This window comes from Leptodactylus fuscus, chromosome 9 (genome assembly GCF_031893055.1).
Source record: "Leptodactylus fuscus isolate aLepFus1 chromosome 9, aLepFus1.hap2, whole genome shotgun sequence".
Lineage (NCBI taxonomy): Eukaryota > Metazoa > Chordata > Amphibia > Anura > Leptodactylidae > Leptodactylus > Leptodactylus fuscus.
This window is the reverse complement of record NC_134273.1, coordinates 65,527,186-65,549,841: the sequence shown is the minus strand read 5'-3', so window position 1 is coordinate 65,549,841 and position 22,656 is coordinate 65,527,186. Positions and strand designations below refer to the sequence as shown.

Here is a 22,656-nt window from a genome sequence, read left to right as displayed (position 1 = left end):
GTGTGTTCGCGGTCAATAAATTATGTTTCCTTGGCTATATCCTATCGGAAAAGGGATTCGAGATGGACCCTGAGAAGGTCAGGGCAGTCTTGGAGTGGCCGCGACCTGAGAACCTAAAGGCGGTCCAACGGTTCTTGGGGTTCTCCAACTATTATCGCCAGTTTATCAAGGGATTTTCTGAGGTTGTGAAACCTATCTCGGACTTGACTAAGAAGGGGGCTGACTGTGCTAAGTGGTCGCCAGAGGCGCTAGCCGTGTTTGAAGAATTGAAGAAGCGATTCTCGTCCGCTCCCATTTTGAGACAGCCGGATGAGAGGTTGGCCTTCCGAGTGGAGGTGGATGCCTCCTCGGTGGGGGTGGGAGCAGTACTTTCTCAAGAGTTCGAGGAGGGTACGCATCCCTGTGCCTTCTTTTCTAAGAAATTCTCTGCCTCGGAACGGAATTATGACATCGGAGATAGGGAACTACTGGCAATAAAACTAGCGTTCGAACATTGGCGTCATTTCCTGGAGGGGGCCAGAAGGCCAGTCCAGGTATTTACTGACCACAAGAATTTGGTTTATCTTGGGTCGGCGAAGAGATTAAATGCACGGCAGGCCAGATGGGCTCTATTTTTTGCGCGGTTCCATTTTACCGTGACTTATGTGCCGGGTTCGAAGAATGTTAAGGCTGATGCTTTATCCCGGTATATGTCGACTGAGGAGGAACGAGAGGCGCCTGCCACTATTCTTGGGGATGGAGTGGTGGTAGCAGTATTGGGCGCGAAATTGGAGAAGGCCTTGATCGAAGCGCAACACGCTGCACCTTCCAAGATACCTAGAAACAAGCTTTTTGTCCCAACTACTCTCCGACAAAGTCTCCTGAGGGAGTGTCACGAGTCGGTTCTTGCTGGTCACCCGGGGGTTTCAGAGACCATGAGATTGGTGTCTAGGAATTTTTGGTGGCCAGGGTGGAGTAAAGATGTCTTGCAGTTTGTTCAAAATTGTTCGGTCTGTGCAAGAGCCAAGGCGTCGCATACCCGTCCCCACGGTCTTCTACATCCATTGAAACCTCCTAAGGCACCTTGGACTCATCTGTCTATGGATTTCATCACGGGCCTTCCGGTGTCTAAGGGTTTCACGGTCATTTGGGTAGTCGTTGACCGCTTCACGAAAATGTGCCATTTGATCCCGTTTTCCAGGCTGCCATGTGCCAAGACACTATCAGAGGCGTTTATTAAAGAAATTGTAAGGTTGCATGGTCTTCCTGAGGAGATCGTTTCGGACAGGGGTCCGCAATTTGTGGCTAAATTCTGGCGGGCTTTTTGCAGCAGGTTGGGAGTTACACTGTCGTTTTCCTCCGGGTTTCACCCAGAATCTAATGGACAAACAGAGAGGAAGAATCAGGATGTGGAACAGTTTTTGAGGTGTTTTGTTCGAGAGAACCAGAATAATTGGGCTGACTTTCTCCCCCTGGCAGAATTTTCCCTAAACAACCATGATTCCAATGCCACAGGTACCACACCTTTTTTTTGCTCCGGTGGTAGACATCCTGTTTTCTGAGTATTTTCTTCCATTTCTTCCCCAGTTCCGGAGGAGGAGCTATTTTCTAAAAAGCTGCAAAGGGTATGGTCCCGTATCCGAGAGAATCTGGTGCGGGCGTCGCACCAGGCTAAGGTCCAGGCGGATCGGAAGAGAGGAGAGTTGCAGTTCTTCCCTGGTGAGATGGTTTGGTTGTCCACCAAGAATATCAGGTTGAAGGTTCCTAGCAAGAAGCTGGGTCCCAGGTTTGTGGGTCCTTTTAAGATCATCAAGATGGTAAATGAAGTGGCGGCGCAGCTGCAACTACCTAAAAAGTGGAAGATAAACCGGGTGTTCCATGTCTCCTTGTTAAAGAAGGCCAAGATGGGAACGTCTCCAGTTAAGGTTCCACCAGTTTCTGAGTCCGGGGAGTATGAGATATCCCGAGTTCTGGATAGCAAATATGTTCGGGGGAAGCTACGGTATCTGGTGGCATGGAAGGGATACGGTCCTGAGGATAATTCTTGGGTTCTGGAGTCGGATATGTCAGCCCCCAGACTCGTGGAGAAATTCCACAAGGAGTTCCCGAAGAAGGATGCTCCTAGAGAATCCGGAGTCTTCTCCTTGAGGGGAGGATCCTGTTAGGAGTATTTAGGTTCTTTACTTTCTATTTTTCTTACCTGGGGAGTTTTTGGCTGCGCAGTGTCTGGGGTGGCATCCTGGCGCTGCGGGGTTGTCCTGTCGTGAGTATTGGTGCACACCTTCTGACTTGCACGTGCGCACTGATGGTAGGCAGCTTTATCTCCTGGTTGATTAGTCTGTCCTCCCATTTGCACCTGGGAGGAGTGGTCTCTACTCTGTATTTAAACCCATGCCTCCCATGGTTCTGTGCTGAGTGTCGCTTTTACAGAGCTAGGCCTTAGCAGGAGGAGTAGGTGGTTTTCTGGGATAGAGGAAGTTCCGTGGTTGGTTTTTGGGAGGTTTGGGTGAACGAGTTGGTTTGTGTGTTTTCCCTTCTGTGTTCACCAATCCTCCCTCAGTGTATAATTGACTGTGTGAGTGAATTGCCTTATCCTTTGATTTCTACTCAGTTTCCCTGTGTTTGTTTCCTAGTGTAAGGTTCCTTCCCATATTGGTTTGGGGGAATCCTTTCCCACATTTTTCCTGTGTGCTGCTTGTGTTGTTAGTCAGCGCACACCCTTGTCAGTCCCTGTCAGTAGCAGCTTCACTTGTTCGTTAGGGGTGACCCCCTTTAGTCTCCAGTCCCTAGAGATCTTATAGGGCATTCCTTCTCCCACTTCCTTCTAGGCCTACGGTTTCAGTGAGAGAGGAGCTGTCGGGGTCAGGCTTAGCCTGAGTACAGCCGACCCACACCCATGAGGCAGGGACCGGGATAGCTAGTGGGAGTAGTGCAGGGCGAGATTTTCTACTGCTATTCCTTAGCCCCGTTGCAGCTACCTGGACTGACATAACATAAATCCTTTAAAGATATTGTCCAGGAATTGGAGCAACTCATGTGCCGGGCGGGAGGTGTAAAATAAAAAAGCATACTCGCCTGTCCTCAGCAACCCGTTGTCCTCCGCCAGTGTCCATTCAGTCTCGTGCTGGCACCTTCTTGCTGGGAGTCCTGCACCTCATGTGACCGCTAAGACGAATTGGGTACAGGATTTCTAGAAATGAGGTGTTGCCATGAGACCGAACAGACAGAGGCGGAGGACAACAGGGTGCTGGGGACAGGCGAGTGTGTGTTTTTTTTTTTATTTTTAAACCTCCGTGGCTGAGGTATAAAAATGAGAGATGAATCATCTGTTTGAGTGAATCGTGGTATCTGTGCAAACGCCGTGACCCCTTCTCTGTTTACACAGTGTCGTACATCTCATAGTGGCCATGTCATGTAACTACAGCCTCGTCCTATAAGTGTCTATGTGACAAGGCTGTAATTACATCACATGGTCACTATAAATAAACAGCGTGCACCTCCATGTCTCCCCTCTTACTCACACAACCTGCCCCCACGTCTCTCCTTTTGCTCACACAGCCTGCCCCCCTTGTCTCCCCTCTTACTCACACAGCCTGCCCCCATGTCTCCCCTCTTACTCACACAACCTGCCCCCCACGACTCCCCTCTTGCTCACACAGCCTGCCCCCCATGTCTCCCCTCTTACTCACACATGCTGTCTCTTCTCTCCTCCTTCCATCAGACTGTTCACGGTAGAATCATCTTCCTGTGTAACATTACACTGTTCTGTACGATCCGTGTAGCCCCGCCCACATATGACATCATCACAGGTCCTTCAAGCTCTGCAGCACGGAGTCTCTCTCCCTTCACTACCTCACACAGTGACTTGCCCGGGTGCTGACACCAGCCCTGGGTAGATGCCTTACTGAACCTCCATTGTCTATTAAAAAAAGGCAGTGGAGGTCCGGTAGGGCCCCATAAAGGCCCCATAATGAGGACTTAATAGTCAAGACTCGGGACCTACCGGAGGATTCCCCGGTCCCCTGATGGGCCAGTCCGACCCTGGTTCTTGTGTATTACACAGCCGAGACCTGGGACTGTTTCCCGAGCAAAGGCCTCTTGGCTGACTATCCCTATTGCATGAAGGGAGCCTATGCGTGATCTACTGGGGATCAGCAGATCCTGACTTCAATTCCCTTTGTGGAACTGCAAAACAGTACTACGCTGGGAAGCACCGGGGTACGATAAGTATGGTTTGTTTGTTTTTTCGTTGGGGGGGGGTTCACTGCCCCGCAGCCCATTTAAAAAGTAATTTTGGTAACTATTTTTTCCTGGACAACCCCTTTAAGTATATGTCTGAGGCTGCAATCACATTAACGTTGTGTGACTCCATCCCCCATTCTGCTTAAAATATGTAGAGAGAAAAGTCCTGCAAGCAGGAAACTGGGTGGAAACCTGGCGGACTCCATTATAGTCTATGGGGTCTGTGGGTTTCCACGGGTAACTGCTTTTCAAACAGAGAGTGCTTCCCAAGGGGGCCCAAAGAACGGAAACCCAAGCCCTAGTGTGAGCCTCGCTGCATGAGAATTGCAAGTTGGGCAATTCCCTATTGCTGCTGCTGGAACAACGGAAGAAGGGAAAGTCTGAGACAGTGAGCCGTAAACTTGACCCAGCTCCTGTCCCTACCTACTTGCCACACTGTCCTAGTGACAGGAGCAACTTGGTGACGGTTCCTTCTCTTTATAAATATACACAGAACAAGACAAGACAAACAACACAGAAGAGGAGTCAGCAAGCCAAGAGTCAAAGCCTGAGAAACAAAGTAATACAAAGTTGTAATCTAAAGAGTAGTCACAAGGAAAGCCAAAGGTCAGAGGTCAGTAATACAATAGGAGAATAAAGGGGAACTTAGCAGGGACAAAGTCTAAGGACAAAGTCACTATAGCTAGCAAACCTGTGTGGGCTGATGACCTGTATATAGGAGGCACAGGACCTGCCCCAGACTTGATTGGTAGTTCGGCTGTCAATCACACAGGCAAGGATAAGAATAACTATTTGATGAACAGAGGGAAACATGGTGCAGGAGATTGGGGTGGTGCAAATTCATTTACAGAGGATAAGTAATAGAACAGTGTTCACACAGCAACAAAAAGCTGTAAGCAAAGAATCAAATTGAACACGATTCCTGCACCACAGCGTGCGAGAGGAGGGTGGTGCAGAGACTCAAACAGGCAGAGACGTTACACTAGTCTAATGTTACAAATCCTAATTATCATGAGATTGTATACTGTAAGCACTTACTATGAAAAATAGGAGGAGTTGGATTAACATTGTAGGTGCAACATCTGAGCACTAGGTGGCATTTAGAGCTAAAGAGTCACATACAACATTCCATTTGTCTTTAGTCTAGTACAGTATACAAGGATAACAGACACATGATCAACAAACAGATGAATATAGAAGTTCTATAAATAGTGGCGACTGCAGGGCAAATATAATACTACATGCTGGTCACACAGTAGATGTATGAGCTGGCTGATCTGAGAGCATGTCTTTTTAATGGCATCTTTACATTATCGAGAACAGCTCCAGGACGAATGACAAATTCCGACTGCAATTCTAATTCACGACAGCTCTATTTTTAGAAGATATTCTTGGCTGAGTATTGTTGAAGTGAAATGCATATTTTGGCCACACCTAAAAATTTATACCCAAAGTCTTACTCAGCTCCTTTGTTACATCGCCATCGGAACTCCTATTTACTTTAACTAGACCGACCAGATGCAACAAGAAAGCGGCGGTAGAAAAGTCCTCCTTGCAAGAACTCAATTTTTGGCGAAATCAGTGGCGAAGTTTCGAACACAGATGTGAACCTAGCCTGAAAAAGAAAAATATTACAGGTTACAGGTTTTAGACTTTTGGTGAAAATAAGTTGATCCAGGGTTTTATACTGATCCAACCTCACCTACTATGGAACTATATTGCATGTTCACTGCCATGTTGGAATTGTAATGGGTACATTTCTGAAAAATAATAAAAAATCAGCAATCAATTAATTATTTCATTTTCAATCCTGCTCTGGAAAAAATTAAATTAAAATCTGAGCAGTAGCTAAAGGTAACACTGAACAGATATTATACATTAGGCAGATATTATATTATACATTAGCAGATATTATACATTAGGCCCTATAAGTTACTGAAGAACTGATAAGGAAATGTCTTTCACATTATATTTTGCTATTATGAATCCTAATATTGAGATTTCTGAGATTACTACATTGAGTACCCCCAGAAGGAAATAGAAAGAGGCAAAACAAGTGGGGTCTGAGGTGCAGATCACAGAAGTATTTGCATCTGCAATAACATATGGATCCGTATATCTGTTAGGACTATACGGTAGCTGTGGCCAGGATATTAGGGTCGCAGCATGTTCCGCTGTCTCTGCTCAGTCCAGCATTCATGAGGTTAATTCCCTTCCAGCCAATGGGTGTGATCAGTCTGCTGACTGACTGTGGTGTCAGCCTATCGGCATCTGGCTTGTAGCACCTGGACTGGCTGATCGGTCCCGCCTTCCCTCCATTTAAGGAGGCTGGTTTGGACGCTGGGTGCTCTAGTTTTAAACCTAAAATGCAAGTTGTTAATTTGGCAGTGAGCTCCCTTCGCTAGGTAGGGCTTAGTTAGAATTGTCCTAGAATTGCCCAGGGAGCTCCCACCTAGCTAGCCTCAAATACCTAATGTCGTATATGCTGCGGCTCTGTGTGTGGCCCAGCACTGTTATATGTTTTGTCTGTGTCTTATATGTTTGTGGAAGTCTCCCTTCTGGAAATTGTAGCTATTAGTTACGACACAGTTTACACAGTCAGTCTGCTGCTTGTGGTAGTACAACTGCAGGTGGCTGTGTTGTGTGTGTGCGGCCCAGTAAGCTGCTGAGAGCACACGGTCATTGTTTGTATAAGTTTGTGTTAGCCTTGCAGTGCAGTAACTGTAAGACTTTAGAGTTTATTTGTGGCTGCTTTGTACTGCAGTGGCAGCTTCCCTGTCAGGTAAGAGGGAGCACCTAGTTTGTGGTGTAGCCCAGCAGTGAGCTTAACTGTCAGGCCTTGTTCATAACTGTACGCCTTGCAGTTCAGAGCCCAGTGGGCTCCGCAGGATTATTTTATTTTTTTGGTACTTTTCCGTTATCTGGCCAGCATCGGAGTTCGAGTCAGCAGTTCAGCATCGGGCTCTGTTATCGGGCCAGCAGTTGGCGCTATTCTGGCAAATGGCGAACAAACAGTAGTGAAAGAAATGAACGCGCCAATTCTGGTAACTTAACAGTTGTCCACTGTCTTCATTTCGAATAGTCCCAGTAGTTTTAGTCCCAGTTGTTTTTTTTTTTTTTTTTTTAATTAACATGGATTACACACACGCTTTGGGATTTACCTGTAGATGAGAAATCAGCAATTGAACTATGCGGGCCCGATAACAGAGCCCGATGCTGAACTGCTGGCTGCTGTCCCAATGAACTGCGATGCTGGCCCGATAACGTAAAATACCGTTTTTAAAAAATATATCCTGCTGACTAACAATATCATTGTATAGTATTTAGAACACCTTCATTTACTGTGTTTAGTTGCCATATGTATTACTTGGCAGTATATATTTCTGAGTTATTGTGTAACTAGCTGGTACCCGCGACTTCGTCTGCGGTGATTGTAGCAGTGGGTATATACAGGCGTGGATAAGGTTTTCGTACTGTGTATAAGGGATGGGATATGAAATGTAACTTTGTATCTTGTTTTTGCTGTAATTCAGAGAATACGTGAGACTTTTGTGTTGAAGTTACTTTGTATTTGAGCTGCTATATATACGGTGTTGTGAGAAACTTTACATAGTGACTTTGGGACAGAGGTATTTGAAGTTAACCCTTTCCCGCCGATGGCATTTTTTGATTTTTGTTTTTGACTCCCCTCCTTCTAAACCCCATAACTTTTTTATTTCTCCGCTCCCAGAGCCATATGAGGTCTTAATGTATGTGCGCTATTGTGACGAAAAGTAGCCTATTGCGCAATGGGGTGCATTAACTATGTTTGTGGAAAATTTCAGCCAAATCGGTCAAGCGGGTTTTGCGTGATTGACTAACAAACATCCGAACACACAAACCCACAAACATCCAAACTCACAAACTTTCACATTTATAATATTAATAGGATACTACTTTATTACTCAATGGGAGCTGAACAGTGAAGGCCAGTCTTTCTCTGGCGCTCATGAACTGCCATTGATTAAAAATGGCGCGGGTGCATGCGCAGTAGCAGCATGCTACTGCGCATGCATCTGCGCCATTTTTAATCAATGGCAATTCGTGAGCGCCGGAGAAAGATGGGACCCGAAGACCTCGCTGGAAGGAGGCGTGGCTGAAGATGACGACGGACCCTGAATGCCCACCTACCGTGCACGATAGATAAGTTTAACATATTCTTTTTTAGAGTTTTATTTTAAAATGTACGTGTGTGTGTGTAGTTTAATATAACTGAGGGCTTGAATAGCCTTTTTAAAGGTTATTCACGTATATGTGGGGCTCTATCAGCATAATTTTAATGATAGAGCCCCTTTAATGCTAAAGTGTTTCCGCTGACACCGATCCACAAAATCCCAGTTCAATTCCCTGTAGCCCACGTACTGAGGATCAGTATGGGGGTTCGGGAATAAACCCCCTATAGATCATGTAGTAATGGGCTACTCTGAGGGTAGGCTGGGAAAAAAGATAATCTTGAGCCTTAGTGGTGTCACAACTGAAACTGTCTGATTCAACATAGCAAACCATCCTGATCACACCCAGAGGAGCTGTCACACCTTAGGCTGCACACTGTCACCCCATCACACTACACTGACAAGTCATACCACGTGCTCAGCAATATGTGCGCTTGTGTTACAGACACAGGGGAGGGGGGCACAAAGGTGGAATTGTGCAGGGTCAAAGTGCGCATGGGCGGGGCTACAAGCCGGCTTAGACTACATTACACGCCGCGGCTACTATCAGGCCCCTGGAATCTGTGGGGAAGAATATCCGCTAAAAGGATGGCAAAAACATGATGTGAATGCAGCCCAACAGGACTGGCCGCACCGCGCCCCGCACACTCATCCACGTACAGTGCAATGACTCGGAGCTCTGACGCGTCAGCACGCACATATGATGTATTGGCCCCGCCCATATAATGTCGTGATCCCGTCCATATGATGTATTGGCCCCGCCCATATAATGTCGTGATCCCGCCCATGTGATGTAGTGGCCCCGCCCATATGATGCGCTTCCTTTCTAAGCATCATAACGTGCCACGATGCAAAGTGGGAGGAGAAAGTCGAGCGCCGCCATCTCCATTGGAGGAGGCATGTGACGTCATGATATATCAGCCAATAGGGAAAGGTCTTTCCGACACGGCCCTCTGGTGCCGCTTTGGGACCTGAGACATAAGAGCATTAGACAGCTCCAGCCGTAAGATGGCTTCGTCACGTCACTGCCCGCTGCTATGGAGACGGGGCTAGCAAGCTGTTTATAGGCGGTGCCAATGCAGCATTGTATATAAAGAGGTCACAGGGCGTGGGGGGTGTGTGTGCGTAAGAGTCCGGCCGGGAAGGTGAGTGTGACAAATGTACACGGTGTGTATGTGACTGCCATCTGCCTTATAGATAAGCGGCATGCCTCGTGTGTGACTGGCATCTAGCTCTGTACACCGGTGGGCATGTTCTGCGTGTGACCGGCATCTACCCTGCAGACCAGTGGGCACGTCTCATATGTGACTGGCATCTGCCTGGTAGACAAGAGTATATGTCCTATGTGTGACCAGCATCTATCTGGAAGACCAGTGGGCACGTCCCGTGCATGACTGGGAACTTCATGGCAGACCAGTGGGCACGTCTCGTGTGACTGCCATCTACCTGGCAGACCAGTAGGCACGTCCTGTGTGTGACTGGCATCTTCCTGGCAGACCAGTGGGCACGTCTCGTGTGACTGCCATCTACCTGGCAGACCGGTGGGCACGTCCTGTGTGTGACTGGAATCTACCTGGCAGACCAGTAGGCACGTCCTGTGTGTGACTGGCATCTTCCTGGCAGACCAGTGGGCACGTCCCGTGTATGACTGCCATCTACCTGGCAGACCAGTGGGCACGTCCTGTGTGTGACTGAAATCTACCTGGCAGACCAGTGGGCACGTCCTGTGTGTGACTGGAATCTACCTGGCAGACCAGTGGGCACGTCCTGTGTGTGACTGGCATCTTCCTGGCAGACCAGTGGGCACGTCCTGTGTGTGACTGAAATCTACCTGGCAGACCAGTGGGCACGTCCTGTGTGTGACTGGAATCTACCTGGCAGACCAGTGGGCACGTCCTGTGTGTGACTGGCATTTACCTGGCAGACCAGTGGGCATGCCTCATTTGTGACTGGCATTTACCTGGCAGACCAGTATACATGTCCTGTATGTGACTGGCATCCACCCGGCAGACCAGTGGGCACGTCCTGTATGTGACTGGCATCTACCTGGCAGACCAGTGGGCACATCCTGTGTGTGATTGACATCTACCTGGCAGAACAGTGGGTACATTCTGTGTGTAACTGGCATCTACCTAGCAAACCAGTATGCATGTTCTGGATGTGACTGGCATCTTACTGGCAGACCAGTGGTCACGTCCCGTGTGTGAACTGTGTATGTTATTGCTTAGCTGGCAAGATGTATTGGCACTTGTGTGGGTAAAGCTGTGTCTTGGCATCTAGTAAACGGGTGGTACATAGTTATTAATATTCTTATAGCATGGGCATGTGTCATTTCTGTGTGACATAAAGGACGGCACTCTGTAGGTAGGTGGGTGGGTTGGCAGTGCCAGGGCGATGAAGGTGCTAATAATGGGGAGGTTGTGTCATCTCTGCCAGGCTGGGCAGACTATATAGAATGGAAAGCTGCACAGAATAGAACATGGAAGCCAATAATGATGGGAACAAATCAGAAGCCTTCTATTTACATCTCACAAGACAGTTGGACCTCCGCTGATCAGACTTAGAGGGCATTTGACCACCTCCACTATCTCCAACTTATGTCTTTCAGTAGGTTCTGTTCCACTGATTTGGCACGCTTGGAATTTGTGGATATGCCTCTTATTAGCATGGGTGCTGAAACTAACAAAGAGGATTGCTCAGGAATGGTGGGAAAAAAAAGCCAGCTGTGTGAAAAATCAGTGTCACAGAGCTTGTTGAAGGGTGCACGGAGGTGGCGACAGGTCTTCTTTAAGCCTGGTACTGGATTGCCAGTTTGGGTACCATGTAGTTTGTTCTCACTACAGAGAGTGCCTGCTCTGTGTACTTGGTTGGTCCTCACTTAGCTGACCATCTGCTGTATACTACTACAGCTCTGATATGGGATATTTAGAGGAGCTTTTGGTCCCCGCATTATGTGTGCAGCATAATGGGGGGCCATAATGTCCCCAATATATCCCATACCAGATCCGTAGCCAGACTTTTCCTGATTCTACCAGTGTGTGAGAAATGAGATGTTGGGTTAACCCTTTCTAATTTTTCTCTACAGAAATAGGATCCACATCATGGATGTAGAGACTCTTCGTGTGTCCCTGGCTGACGCCGGGCAGAGCCACGTGTTGCAGTTTTGGGATGAGCTGTCTGAGCCTCAGCGCACTCACATACTCGAGGAGTTGCAGGGCTGGAGCCCTCAGGAGCTCAATGGCTTCTTTCACAGAGCTATGGCTGCATTTTCTGTATCTACTACACAAGAGAAAGTGGATGCCAGGATGGAGGCGGTGCCCAGAGATGTCCTTGGCAGTGTCACTCGCGATCGAGAGCATCTTAATGACTGGGAAGCCGAAGGTAACCACAAAGCCGTCATTCTGTTGACATTGCTGTAATGTGACCTGGGGGCGTCTGTAACCCGTCCTAGACTGACAGAAACTTTGATCTCTAAAAATAAGACAGAGGTTAAGTAAATTATGTAAGATGTCACAAAGCTTCCTTAGGGCCATTTCACACAGCTAAGTGTATGCGGGATAAACATTTTCATTTGAGTTGGTTTATAAATGTAAAATACACTACGCTGTCCTAGCTACTCCTCACCCTGCTGTTCCGATGCTTACTGGACCCCCACCAGCCGGACCCCCGATGTCTGCGGAGTCGACCTGGTTCAGTCAGTGATTGGCTGCCTGCTGAGATGAGACCAGGAAGTGGAAATTAGTGGGGAATCTGGTGTGTGTGTGTTCAATTCATTCCCACCCCCCATTGACTTCTAAAGGGTCTGTCTGAGGATCAGAACAACGAACACAAAGACCGCCAAAATGGAGGATGCAAGCTGTGTCTGTCGGACCCATTAACTGTAATGGGAGCTGTCTGTTGTTCGCTTTCTTAAACTGAAGCTACTGGATAAAAAAGTTGGACTTGCAGCCTTTTTGTGTCCAGTGTTGTTCCCCCTCCCCAGGCGTCAATGGAGACTCACACAATGTGACCTCAGACTTGGTCTAAGGGACGGTGGAGAAATGCATGAAATGGTCTGGTTTTTGCGTCCGTCAGACACCTGTTTTCAGATTCCTTATGGAACTGAGTCTGTGAACCTGTGAAAAACTGTCAGCAATAAGACAAGTCCTATTTTTTTGATGGTTTTTAAAACAGGCTGTCAAAAAACGGATATGTGAAGACTTTAGTTGAATATGGAGCAGATTCATTCTCCTATCTAAAGGAAAACCATGTTAGGCCAATGCGTCCCACAGCAAAAAAAACACTGCAGGAAAAAATATGGCAGCAGCGCATCATGTTTTTTTTTTCCTCCGACAGAGCTTTTCACAAAAAAAGTCACCGTGGCCTTTTTGCCTCAATTATACCTATAGGGAAACCACCGGCATGCTGCGATTTCCTAAACTCTGACTGTTTTGGAAAGCGCAGCATGTTCACAGCCCATATTTTCCTGCACTGTGGGGATAGGATTCACTTTTCCATGGTGCTTGTGCCATGGGCAAGCTGCAGCATTTACATTGCGTGGGGGCCTGGCCTTAATATATATTTCAGATAACTTCAGTCGAATGTATTTTTTATATATAACTATAATACTATATTATATATTCTTTGTTCCCAGGTTTTTCTCAGATTGCACATGGTAAAGTGGCGGTTTTGCTACTAGCCGGTGGGCAGGGAACCCGGTTAGGTGTGACATACCCAAAGGGTATGTATGATGTGGGCCTTCCCTCTCACAAAAGCCTTTTCCAGATCCAGGCTGAACGCATCTTGAAGTTACAGAGGCTAGCAAAGGAGAAACATGGGAAGGACTGTATCATTCCATGGTGGGTTGTTGTGTTCATGAAGTCATTGTGTGCGTCTGTCAATGATAGGTTATTTCAGTGGTGATTTATGGTATCCTATAATATCTAACACTTACATTTTACAGGTACATCATGACAAGTGGTCGTACTATGGAGTCTACACGTGAATATTTCAAGAAACATTGTTATTTTGGGCTGAATGAAGAGAACATTGTACTTTTCCAACAAGGAATGCTGCCAGCTATGAGTTTTGATGGGAAGATCCTTATGGAGGAAAAGGGCAAGCTTTCCATGGCTCCAGGTTGGCGTCTGGTTATTGTAATGTGATATCCGCTTCATGGAAACCTTTTGTTAGAAAGATCCCAGACTATAAGATGATTGCAGGCTATAGGGACCCCCAGCATTCAGCCATAAAGATTAGCTGGGTAGATGAGCTCTGTACACAGCTGACTATCTAATGTCTATCAGGACTTTCCCTGATGGCAGATCATATTATCACGAGATAGAAGATGTCACTAGAGGAGGTAAAAAAAAAACAAAAACTAAACTTAATCCAGTATTTTTTTCTTGTTTGTAGATGGTAACGGAGGACTGTATAGAGCTTTAGGTGCACACGGAGTGCTGAAGGATATGGAAAAGCGAGGCATCGAATATATACATGTCTATTGTGTAGACAATATCTTGGTGAAGGTGGCAGATCCGGTGTTTCTTGGCTTCTGTGTGGCTAAGGAGGCGGACTGCGGAGCCAAGGTAAGATCTTATCACCCTTCCATTGTACTTCATTGTATGTCTCATTGTTACTGCTGGATGTTTTCTTGTCTTGCATTACTGGAGTACAATCACCCTTTGCACCTTCTCCTCTTATCTCCAACCTCTTTATAACTTCAGATTACTTATTCTCTTTTCTTCTTACAAATCCAGGTTGTGGAGAAGATGAATCCCACTGAACCCGTCGGCGTTGTTTGCCGTGTGGACGGTGTGTATCAGGTAGTGGAATACAGCGAGATCACCCTGGCAACAGCTCAAAAAAGGAGCGCCGATGGAAGGCTGATGTATAACGCTGGCAACATTGCCAACCACTTCTTCACCAGGAAGTTTCTGCAGCAAGTGGTGGAGTAAGTAGTAGGTCAGTGGTAGGGAGTACCTTGTGCTCTGAAGTGTCTCTCTTACACGTTCTGCATCTTCCAGGGTCCACGAACCTCAGCTGCAGCACCATGTTGCTGTGAAGAAAATACCTCATGTTGACTCTCAGGGCTCACTGATTCATCCTGATAAACCGAACGGGATAAAAATGGAAAAATTCGTCTTCGACATTTTTCAGTTTGCAAAGTGAGTACGTCAGAAGGTTACATGGTCTTCTCTTGTGTTACATACTTACTTGTGAGGAGGGCCGTTCTGCTCCGATGTTGATGGACCTTCTCACCTTCTCCTTACACACAGGAAATTTGTAGTGTTTGAGGTGCTTCGTGAGGAAGAGTTCTCTCCTCTGAAAAATGCAGACAGCCAAAATGGAAAGGACAACCCTAGCACTGCGCGCCACGCTCTTATGTCTTTACATCACTGCTGGGTTCTCAATGCAGGGGGACATTTTGTGGATGAGAATGGTACCCGGATTCCAGCTATTCCCCTGTAAGTATTGGCTGTCCAGCTCCCTTTTTTTTATTGAACATCAGTGGGGGTCAACACTCATCACTCTGGAGGGGCTGTGGGTCTTGTGCCGAGGCGTAGGTGGGTGTTTGAAGATTTTTGTAGTGTATTTTATTAACCTATTCTTCCTTTGTAGCCTGCCCGTACACACTGTATGTATACAAGCAGCAGTTGCCATTGTTTTTAAAATGTTTTTTTTACTAAAAGGAAGTAAAGTGGACTAGTAAAATATATTACACTAAAATTTCACACAAACGCCCAATGCAGTATGAGCAATTTCATTAAATGTGCATGTAGTGGCTATGGGCAAGTATATTTATTGGCACTGTTTTTACCTATGTCAGATTTGTTAGATCTTAGGATTTGACCAGGACCGCACTGACTTTTTGTAACTGAGTCTTATTCCACAAGCCTGCAGCAGTTCAATGCATTCGTTTGGACTGTAGTTGAAGCTTAATAGTTAAAATAAATTAGTAGCGCAACAAAAAGTTAGTGGATCACATCTGCCTTCAGTATTCCATTCGTGGAGTCCGCTTGGGGATCCCCCGAATGGCATAAAGAACAAATTAAAAAGTGGTTGGCTAAAAAACCACTTGGACATCATAGGCTATAATGCTTACTGTACTTCTCTCTGCATGATTTGTGCGGTCACTGAGTGGAAACCACATGGACCTCATTATAGTCTATGGGGTCCGTGTGGTTTCCTAGCTCAGCGCTTTTTAATGTGTTCGGTATTCCATTTGGGAAGGGGGCCAAGTGGACTCCCCAAACAAAAAACAGAACGCAGATGTGCACCAGGTCTTAGGGTTAGTTCACATCTGCATTTGGTAATCCGTTCGGGGAGTCCGTATCGGGACTCCACCCAAACGGAATACCAAACGCATTGGCAAGCGGTGTGCAGTGAAAACACACTGACCCTGTAGACTATAATGGGGTTCATGTGCTCTCCGCACAGTGTCTGCATGGAACATGTGGACAGAAAATTAGATCGTGATCTACTTTCACCGCATGATTTGTGCGGGCAGTGTGCGGAAAGCACACGGATCCCATTATAGTCTACAGGGTCAGTGTGTTTTCACTGCACACCGCTTGCCAATGCGTTTGGTATTCCGTTCGGGGGTGGGGGGTCCCCATGTGGACTCCCCGAACTGATTACCAAACACAGATGTGAACGAGGCATCAGACTAAAGACTGTTTCTTGTGTAATTGGATGGTAACATTACAAGGACCCCACAATCTTATTGTGTTACCAGGGAAAGCTATCATGATTGAAAGCAGATGTTCAATGATTGTAACTCCTCACCTATTCACAAGATGGATGTTAATGGTGGGAGTTGAACAATGGGAACCCCACTGGCTACAAGGAGAGGGTTTATGTCCCCGATTTGAATGCAGTGGTGGTTGAGCATGCACATAGCACTGCATTCAAAAGCTGTGGGATTGGAGGAGCACAGTGCTCAGCAATCCCGTAGCATTGGAGTGGTAACCTGTATACTCAACAGCTGATTCATTCACGTGGAGATATAAGACCTTCATCCTGAAGAGGGGGCACTGGTCAGAGATGTCACTGACTTGTTGGACTGGTGTTCTCTAGTGTCAGTTATAACCTATGGGTCATACATGGACTACTTATACACTAGGCCTTCAAAAGAGGAAATACTTTGTCGTCCCACTGAATTCAGAAGGCCGTAATACAGGCTTATTACATAGTCTATATTACATCTGCGAGTCCTGTCCTGACCGTACATCTATAGACCTGAAGTAATGATTGACCCGCACACAGGACAGAATTGGCGGCTGTAAGGATAGTTTCATACACAGTGGTTTTAGGATAAAGGCCAGTGCAGGTTTTGTTTTTTTTTTTGTCTTAAATTTAGTTTGAGCCAAAGCCAGAAGTGGATGCAGCAGGAAGGAGACTTGTAAGTTTCTTCCTTTCTATTTCCCACTCCTTTTGAATCTTTTAGCTTTGGCTCAAAGAAAGTGATTAGAAATCTGGCGTTTTTCCAAATTGCCCCATGTGACACTATTTTAATACGGCTGTATGAATAAGCGCTAATAGGAGCTGGAGCGAAGGGGAAGTTGCTATAAGTTTTAGTAGAACGTCCTGCCTTATTCTTTGGTTTGTAGTTGCCAACAGGATTTGTTCAATTCTCTATTTTTAATCCATTTATCTTTAAAACAGCCATCGCAAACAGGAGCATGGAAGCACGCAAGGCCACACACAGAACAAGTAACTATGGCTGCATGGTGCAGGGTCTTCTACAAGCGCAACTAACAACGGCTTCTGTACTTGGTGGAGGGAACAAATGGCAGAAATGTAGCAAAATGCAGAGAAATAAGCTGAACTTTAATTCCAACATAGCAGTGCAACGGTTTCTGCTCCTGTTTGAGCCTTTAGGGTTCAGGTGGGAGCCGAAATGTAGCGCACCGAGATGTTGGCTTAAAGCGAACCTCCACTTCTAAAACACCATTTTCGTAAATGAATAGTACATATGAATATAAGAATCCTTGTAATATCTTATTGAATGGAGACTAAATGTGTTTCTTTCAGACTGAGCTTATGGAGCGGAGAGGTGAATAGGAGGAGGCTGCTGGAAAATGTAAAATTCAGCAGAGCCAGTAGTTTCTATCACTCCAGATGGAGACTATAAATCCATAGCAGACCCCTCCTTTCCCCTCTTCCCCCATAGAGTTCTGTATGTGATGTGAATACAGAGATGGGCTATGTAGGAACAGCCTGAGCCACGGAGGAGAGCAGCCTAATAACTTATTTCTGTTCTAAGATGTTGCAAAGTTTCTTCTATTCACCTGCACTAGTCGTGTATGACAAGCTGGAGGGACACTTTAATCGTTGTAAAAGAAGTTCTGGATTTTCTAATATACTTTATAGTAGGTGAATAGAAAACCTGTACTGTAGATGGAACCTGTACTGATCTTGTCCAGCTGACGTGAGCATGCAGATCACAACATGAGCTTCGATGCGAATAAAGGGCCATTTTGGTACCCATCTCTGAGGTCCTGTACGAAGCATAACTCTGTATATACATTACCCTCAGCATTTAAGGTTTTTTTTCATGGGACTCTGATATTAATGGTCTATCTTTACAAAGGGCCATATGAATGGCAGAGTTGCAGAGTCTGGGACCCACCAATCTGAAATAAAGGCTTCTCCTAGAAGACTCCATTGGTCTCACATTTTCAGAAAACCCTTTGACCAAGCCTTGCAACTGTGTCAATTGGACATGGTGAGTAGAGATGAGCGAATAATATTCCAAACGGCCGTTTCGAATACCTCGCTCCATAGGAATGAATGGCTACAGCCGGCGTCCGGCCACTTAACCCTCTGCACGCCGGCCGCTCCCATTCATTCCTATGGGAGCATGGTATTGGAAACAGCCGTTTCAAATAGTATTCGCTCATCTCTAATGGTGAGGACCAGTATCGAACCATGATTGTAAATGGCTGGTCTTGGCTTTTAATGGATGCAAAAAAAGACCAACTTGTCAGAGATCATATATATATATATATATATATATATAATATATACATATAATTTTATTTATTTTGTAAAGCTTGATGTTCCATAAAACAGATGTTCTGAGCTGATGTAAAGAGAAGCCATACTGTGAGCCACTCGGCCAGCTTTTTACAAGACCGTTTTGATAAATGAGGTTTCTATTCACCAGAGATGATGTGGAGTCCGAACACAATGTATATTAGGAAATGTCAGAACTTTCTATTACAATACGTATAATAAGAGGAAAAATCCATTAGATAAGCACTTACTGGTAAAGCCAGACCTGTCCTGACTGCAGCTGGTTAATATGGCTGTGTACATGTACAGTTTACCAAGTGAAGGCGTCTCCACGTCTACTAATCTTCCCGTGCATGTTCTTTCTGTTCCTGGCTCTTCATTTTAGCTCTGTCTTCTATGGGTTGGCCTGAGAGCGGATTCTGTCTCCACTACCTCTCCTGCTTTGTATCCAGTCTTGCCATGCTTGTGCTATTTAGTAATATATATTTTTCTTTCCTCTTTAGTATGAAGGATGTAGGTGACTTGCCAATCCAGTGTGAAATCTCTCCACTAGTTTCCTATGCTGGGGAGGTAAGTTACTGTATCACCAACCTTCTTTTCTATAGCTCTAGAATGACAGATCTTGTCTCCAATTTTACAGACTGCTCAAAACTGGTCTGACTTGTGATGTGGGCCCCAACAATAAATGGGGATTAGCCTAACCCTTTGGTTTACAGGTTTATCCCCAAGTATAATGCACATAGGAAGACTTTATAGCAGATGTCAGGTTAGATAAGGATCACGTGGTTAGATTTCAACTACTCAGTCCTTTTGGTCTCTTTAGGGCCTCTAGCCTCCCCCCTTCCCCATCACATTAGGATTAGAGATGAGCAAATAGTATTCGAAACCAGAGTTTCAAATACCTTGCTCCCATAGGAATGCATGGGAGCGGCCGAACACCAAGGGGTTAAGCACCAGCCGCTTGCTGTATGGCCGCTCCCATGCATTCCTATGGGAGCAAGGTATTTGAAACTCTAGTTTCGAATACTATTTGCTCATCTCTAATTAGGATCCATGCACTGTTTACCCAACACTTCTATACATATGGGGTGTATAGATTATCAGCATCAGACAGTATAAAAGACCTGAAAACAAGCAGCGATCAACTTATGTAATTGAATGGCTTTCGTTTTGGACAAAAATAATTTTTTTGGGGCTTTATTCAGACTTCCTTGATTTTTTGTTGTGAAAAACAGATTTTGAGAACTAGTCCATTGAAGGATCTTTTATAGAGATGAGTGAACACTGTTCGGATCAGCCGATCCGAACAGCATGCTCCCATAGAAATGAATGGAAGCACCTGGCACGCAGACTTTGCCGGCAGCCGGCCACTTAACCCCCCACGTGCCGGCCGCTTCCATTCATTTCTATGGGAGCGTGCTGTGAGCGTGCTGTTCGGAGCGGCTGTTCCAAACAGTGTTCGGAGCGGCTGTTCCAAACAGTGTTCGGAGCGGCTGTTCCAAACAGTGTTCGCTCATCTCTAACCTTTTATAAACTTCAGGTCTTGGCATCCTTTTAGTGTAAGTGCAGAGCAGGTTTTTTGGTCTGGAACGTGAGGCGGAGCCCTCCTCCGTTTCCGGACCAAAAGCTGGGTAGCCACAACTGCCGGAGCTAAAGCCGGTGCACTCCGCTCTGGATTAGGTCCAATGAATGGGCCTAGTCCGGAGGAGGGAGTGTCTTCAGGCCGAGTCGCCTCACAATTCGGCCTGAAGAATGAGCACCTCGCCCCTTTTTTTTTTTTTTTTTTTTTTTTTTTTTTTTTTTTTGTCCTCTAGTCTCCACTGTTCTGAGCATTCGGTGCAGTTTGGCTGCCTAATATGCTAACCATACTGTCAAGTGGGTGATGTCATTCAAGGAGGGGCGTAACTTGGAGCTGAGTCGCACCCCCTGGCCTACAATTCCTAGCCTACCACTAAACACCAGACTGTTCGCCCCACCACAGTCCACTGTAGCTGTGTACATTACTCTTTGCATATCCGAGCAATTTACGTGGAGCCACTTTCTTACTTCATGCATAAGAGTTTTGTTGGATATGATCTGACTCTAATCCTTCTCCAATTCAGGGACTGGAGCCATTTGTCAAAGACCAGGAGTTCCACGCGCCCCTTATCATCAATGAGAGCGGAGTTCACCAGTTGGTGAGGAACGGCACATGTCACTAGAAGCTGCCGGAGGCTGAACCCGATCCTGCATATAGTCTAATATTCATTGTGGTGAGGGGACTCCAGATTGAAGGGTACTTGAACATACGAATTACATGGGTCTTCCTGATCAGTTGCTGCCAATATTGGACTTCAGACAATTTTAGCTTAAATTTTTAATGCCAAACCTATGTAAGCCGTGTTCCTATTTATGGCAGACTCCATGTGAAGGTAAATATGAACTATTTTTTTAAACTTGTACATATATAAACTATTGTACATTCAAATTTTATTTTAATGTATTGTATGATCTTTTACTGTTCTTTTTATATTTAATTTTTGACTGGTTTGGGTTTTTTTTCTTTAAAAATAAATTGCAGCATCAAACTTGTCTCCATTAAATGGTCTTCAGCAGTTTTTATTTGGTATGTAATATACATGGCAATGACTGATTGTCAAATATATTGACTGGCACAGCCTCATTTATTCAATGAATAGGGGTTGCGGAAGCCCAATGCTAAACGGGACAGGAATAGGACCTGTCCTGAGTTTTGATACCCAGACTGCGGGCCTGCGCATGGAACAGTGTTCATACAGTTGTCTGCATGGACTGACAAAATGAATGGGTCAGAGTGATATCTGGAGAAACGCTGTGTGTAAGGGGCCTTATTCTGTAAATTTATATGGATTTTGGTCCAAAATAAAGATATAAATCCAGCAACTGGGGCCCCAGAAGAACTGACGACCTTAGTTTCCTATTTCAATGGAGTGCTGGTTGTGTGCATGTTAGGCTGGGTTCACACAATGTATTTTGGCTCGTAATTGGGCACGTAGACGCCGCAGGAGCTTTTGCGGGCCGTATACGCTCCCATGGGAGCCGGGACCGTATACGTGGCTCTATTTTGCGTGCATGATACCAGTGAAGCATTGTGTACGGTCCTTTGCTTCACTCCTGCTCTATAACATGCTGTCTGTAGACTCTGCTGCATTATCATGTAACAGGGTCGGGTCTGGTCATTTCACTATTTGCTCTGCTACTGCTTTATACTATTCCAATGTTGTAATACATAAAAAAAAAACCCCACTTTTTATAATTCAATCTAAAATTGCTATACTGTTCATATTCCAGCATGTATGCATCTCTTCTTCCTGGCCTCTTCTACTGTGCAGGAACTGACCGTGCAAAGCAAGAGTGACCTACTGTATCTTGAGATTGTCTGTCTAATCCCTTAAATCGCACTTCTTTGGGTATCCATTATTTCGTGGCATAAAAATAAAGTCTTGTGTATAGAAGAAATGTGGCCAAATCCCCTGGCAATGTGACTAGTCTGGCTGAACCAAGTCAGTTCCAACCGGTTGCATTGACTTTCTCTTAACCCCTAAGAAAACACGCTGGCTCTCATGGGACATGATCAGATATCACTAGGTTTCCATGTTACTTATATTTTGCATACTTATGTAGAACAGCCACGTAATCTAGGACTTCACTCTAGAAGCATTCACTATACATCATAATGGGAACCATGTGTACGGCCATGGGAAAGTAGGGTAAAGGTAGTTTACAGATGGGGCCAGGAGAGGTTAGTAATTGTTCTCAGATGTCCTTTCAGGAGGTAATTCTACATGAGATGGAGAAATGGGTAGAAAGGTTTAGGTTTGGGCCCATTTTTCCTATATGGGAAGAGTAGTGTATCAGACGGTACATGGTGTCAGTAATGGTGAATGGTTAGGCTAAGATGTCTGTACGGCGGTCACTCCCCCCTCGCTGATCAGTTCAGACCCTCAATCAGAAGGGGAGAGGCTTTCGGCCCCTGTTCAGAATGGAGCAGTGCAGATAAATGGGAGTGCTGGAGATAGCCGTGGGAATGCGCTCCGCCATCTCTGGTGCTCCCACTGGATTATTTCGCTTGGTAACTCTCCCCTATATAACACATGGAAGGTTGTTGACTGAACAAAGCAGCTTTGAACTTGCTGCAGTACTGCTACTTTTTTTTGCTGCAACTACATCCAATTAAAACTATTTCCCAAGGCTTTTATATTGATGA

General features: G+C 45.7%; 1 protein-coding gene across 2 annotated transcripts; it reads left to right on the top strand.

Moving 5' to 3' along the window:
- Positions 1 to 9,418: 9,418 nt before the first annotated feature.
- On the top strand, positions 9,419 to 20,985 carry UAP1 (UDP-N-acetylglucosamine pyrophosphorylase 1). Of its 2 annotated transcripts, XM_075287428.1 has the most exons (11): positions 9,419 to 9,577; positions 11,518 to 11,813; positions 13,066 to 13,270; positions 13,375 to 13,550; positions 13,827 to 13,999; positions 14,171 to 14,364; positions 14,438 to 14,578; positions 14,690 to 14,878; positions 17,079 to 17,126; positions 18,935 to 19,001; positions 20,534 to 20,985. In XM_075287428.1, the coding sequence occupies exons 2-11, from the start codon at positions 11,534 to 11,536 to the stop codon at positions 20,630 to 20,632; spliced, it is 1,572 nt and encodes a 523-aa protein (XP_075143529.1). In that variant the 5' UTR covers positions 9,419 to 9,577; positions 11,518 to 11,533; the 3' UTR covers positions 20,633 to 20,985. The 2 variants fall into 2 exon arrangements, with proteins under 2 accessions (XP_075143529.1, XP_075143530.1); XM_075287429.1 differs by lacking the exon at positions 17,079 to 17,126.
- Positions 20,986 to 22,656: the final 1,671 nt, after the last annotated feature.

Coding starts and splice junctions, on each gene's coding strand:
- UAP1 (XM_075287428.1), top strand. CDS start 11,534: ATGGATGTAGAGACTCTTCGTGTGTCCCTGGCTGACGCCGGGCAGAGC. Junction 13,551..13,826: donor CAAGCTTTCCATGGCTCCAG/GTTGGCGTCTGG, acceptor TCTTGTTTGTAG/ATGGTAACGGAGGACTGTAT. Junction 14,365..14,437: donor TTTCTGCAGCAAGTGGTGGA/GTAAGTAGTAGG, acceptor TGCATCTTCCAG/GGTCCACGAACCTCAGCTGC.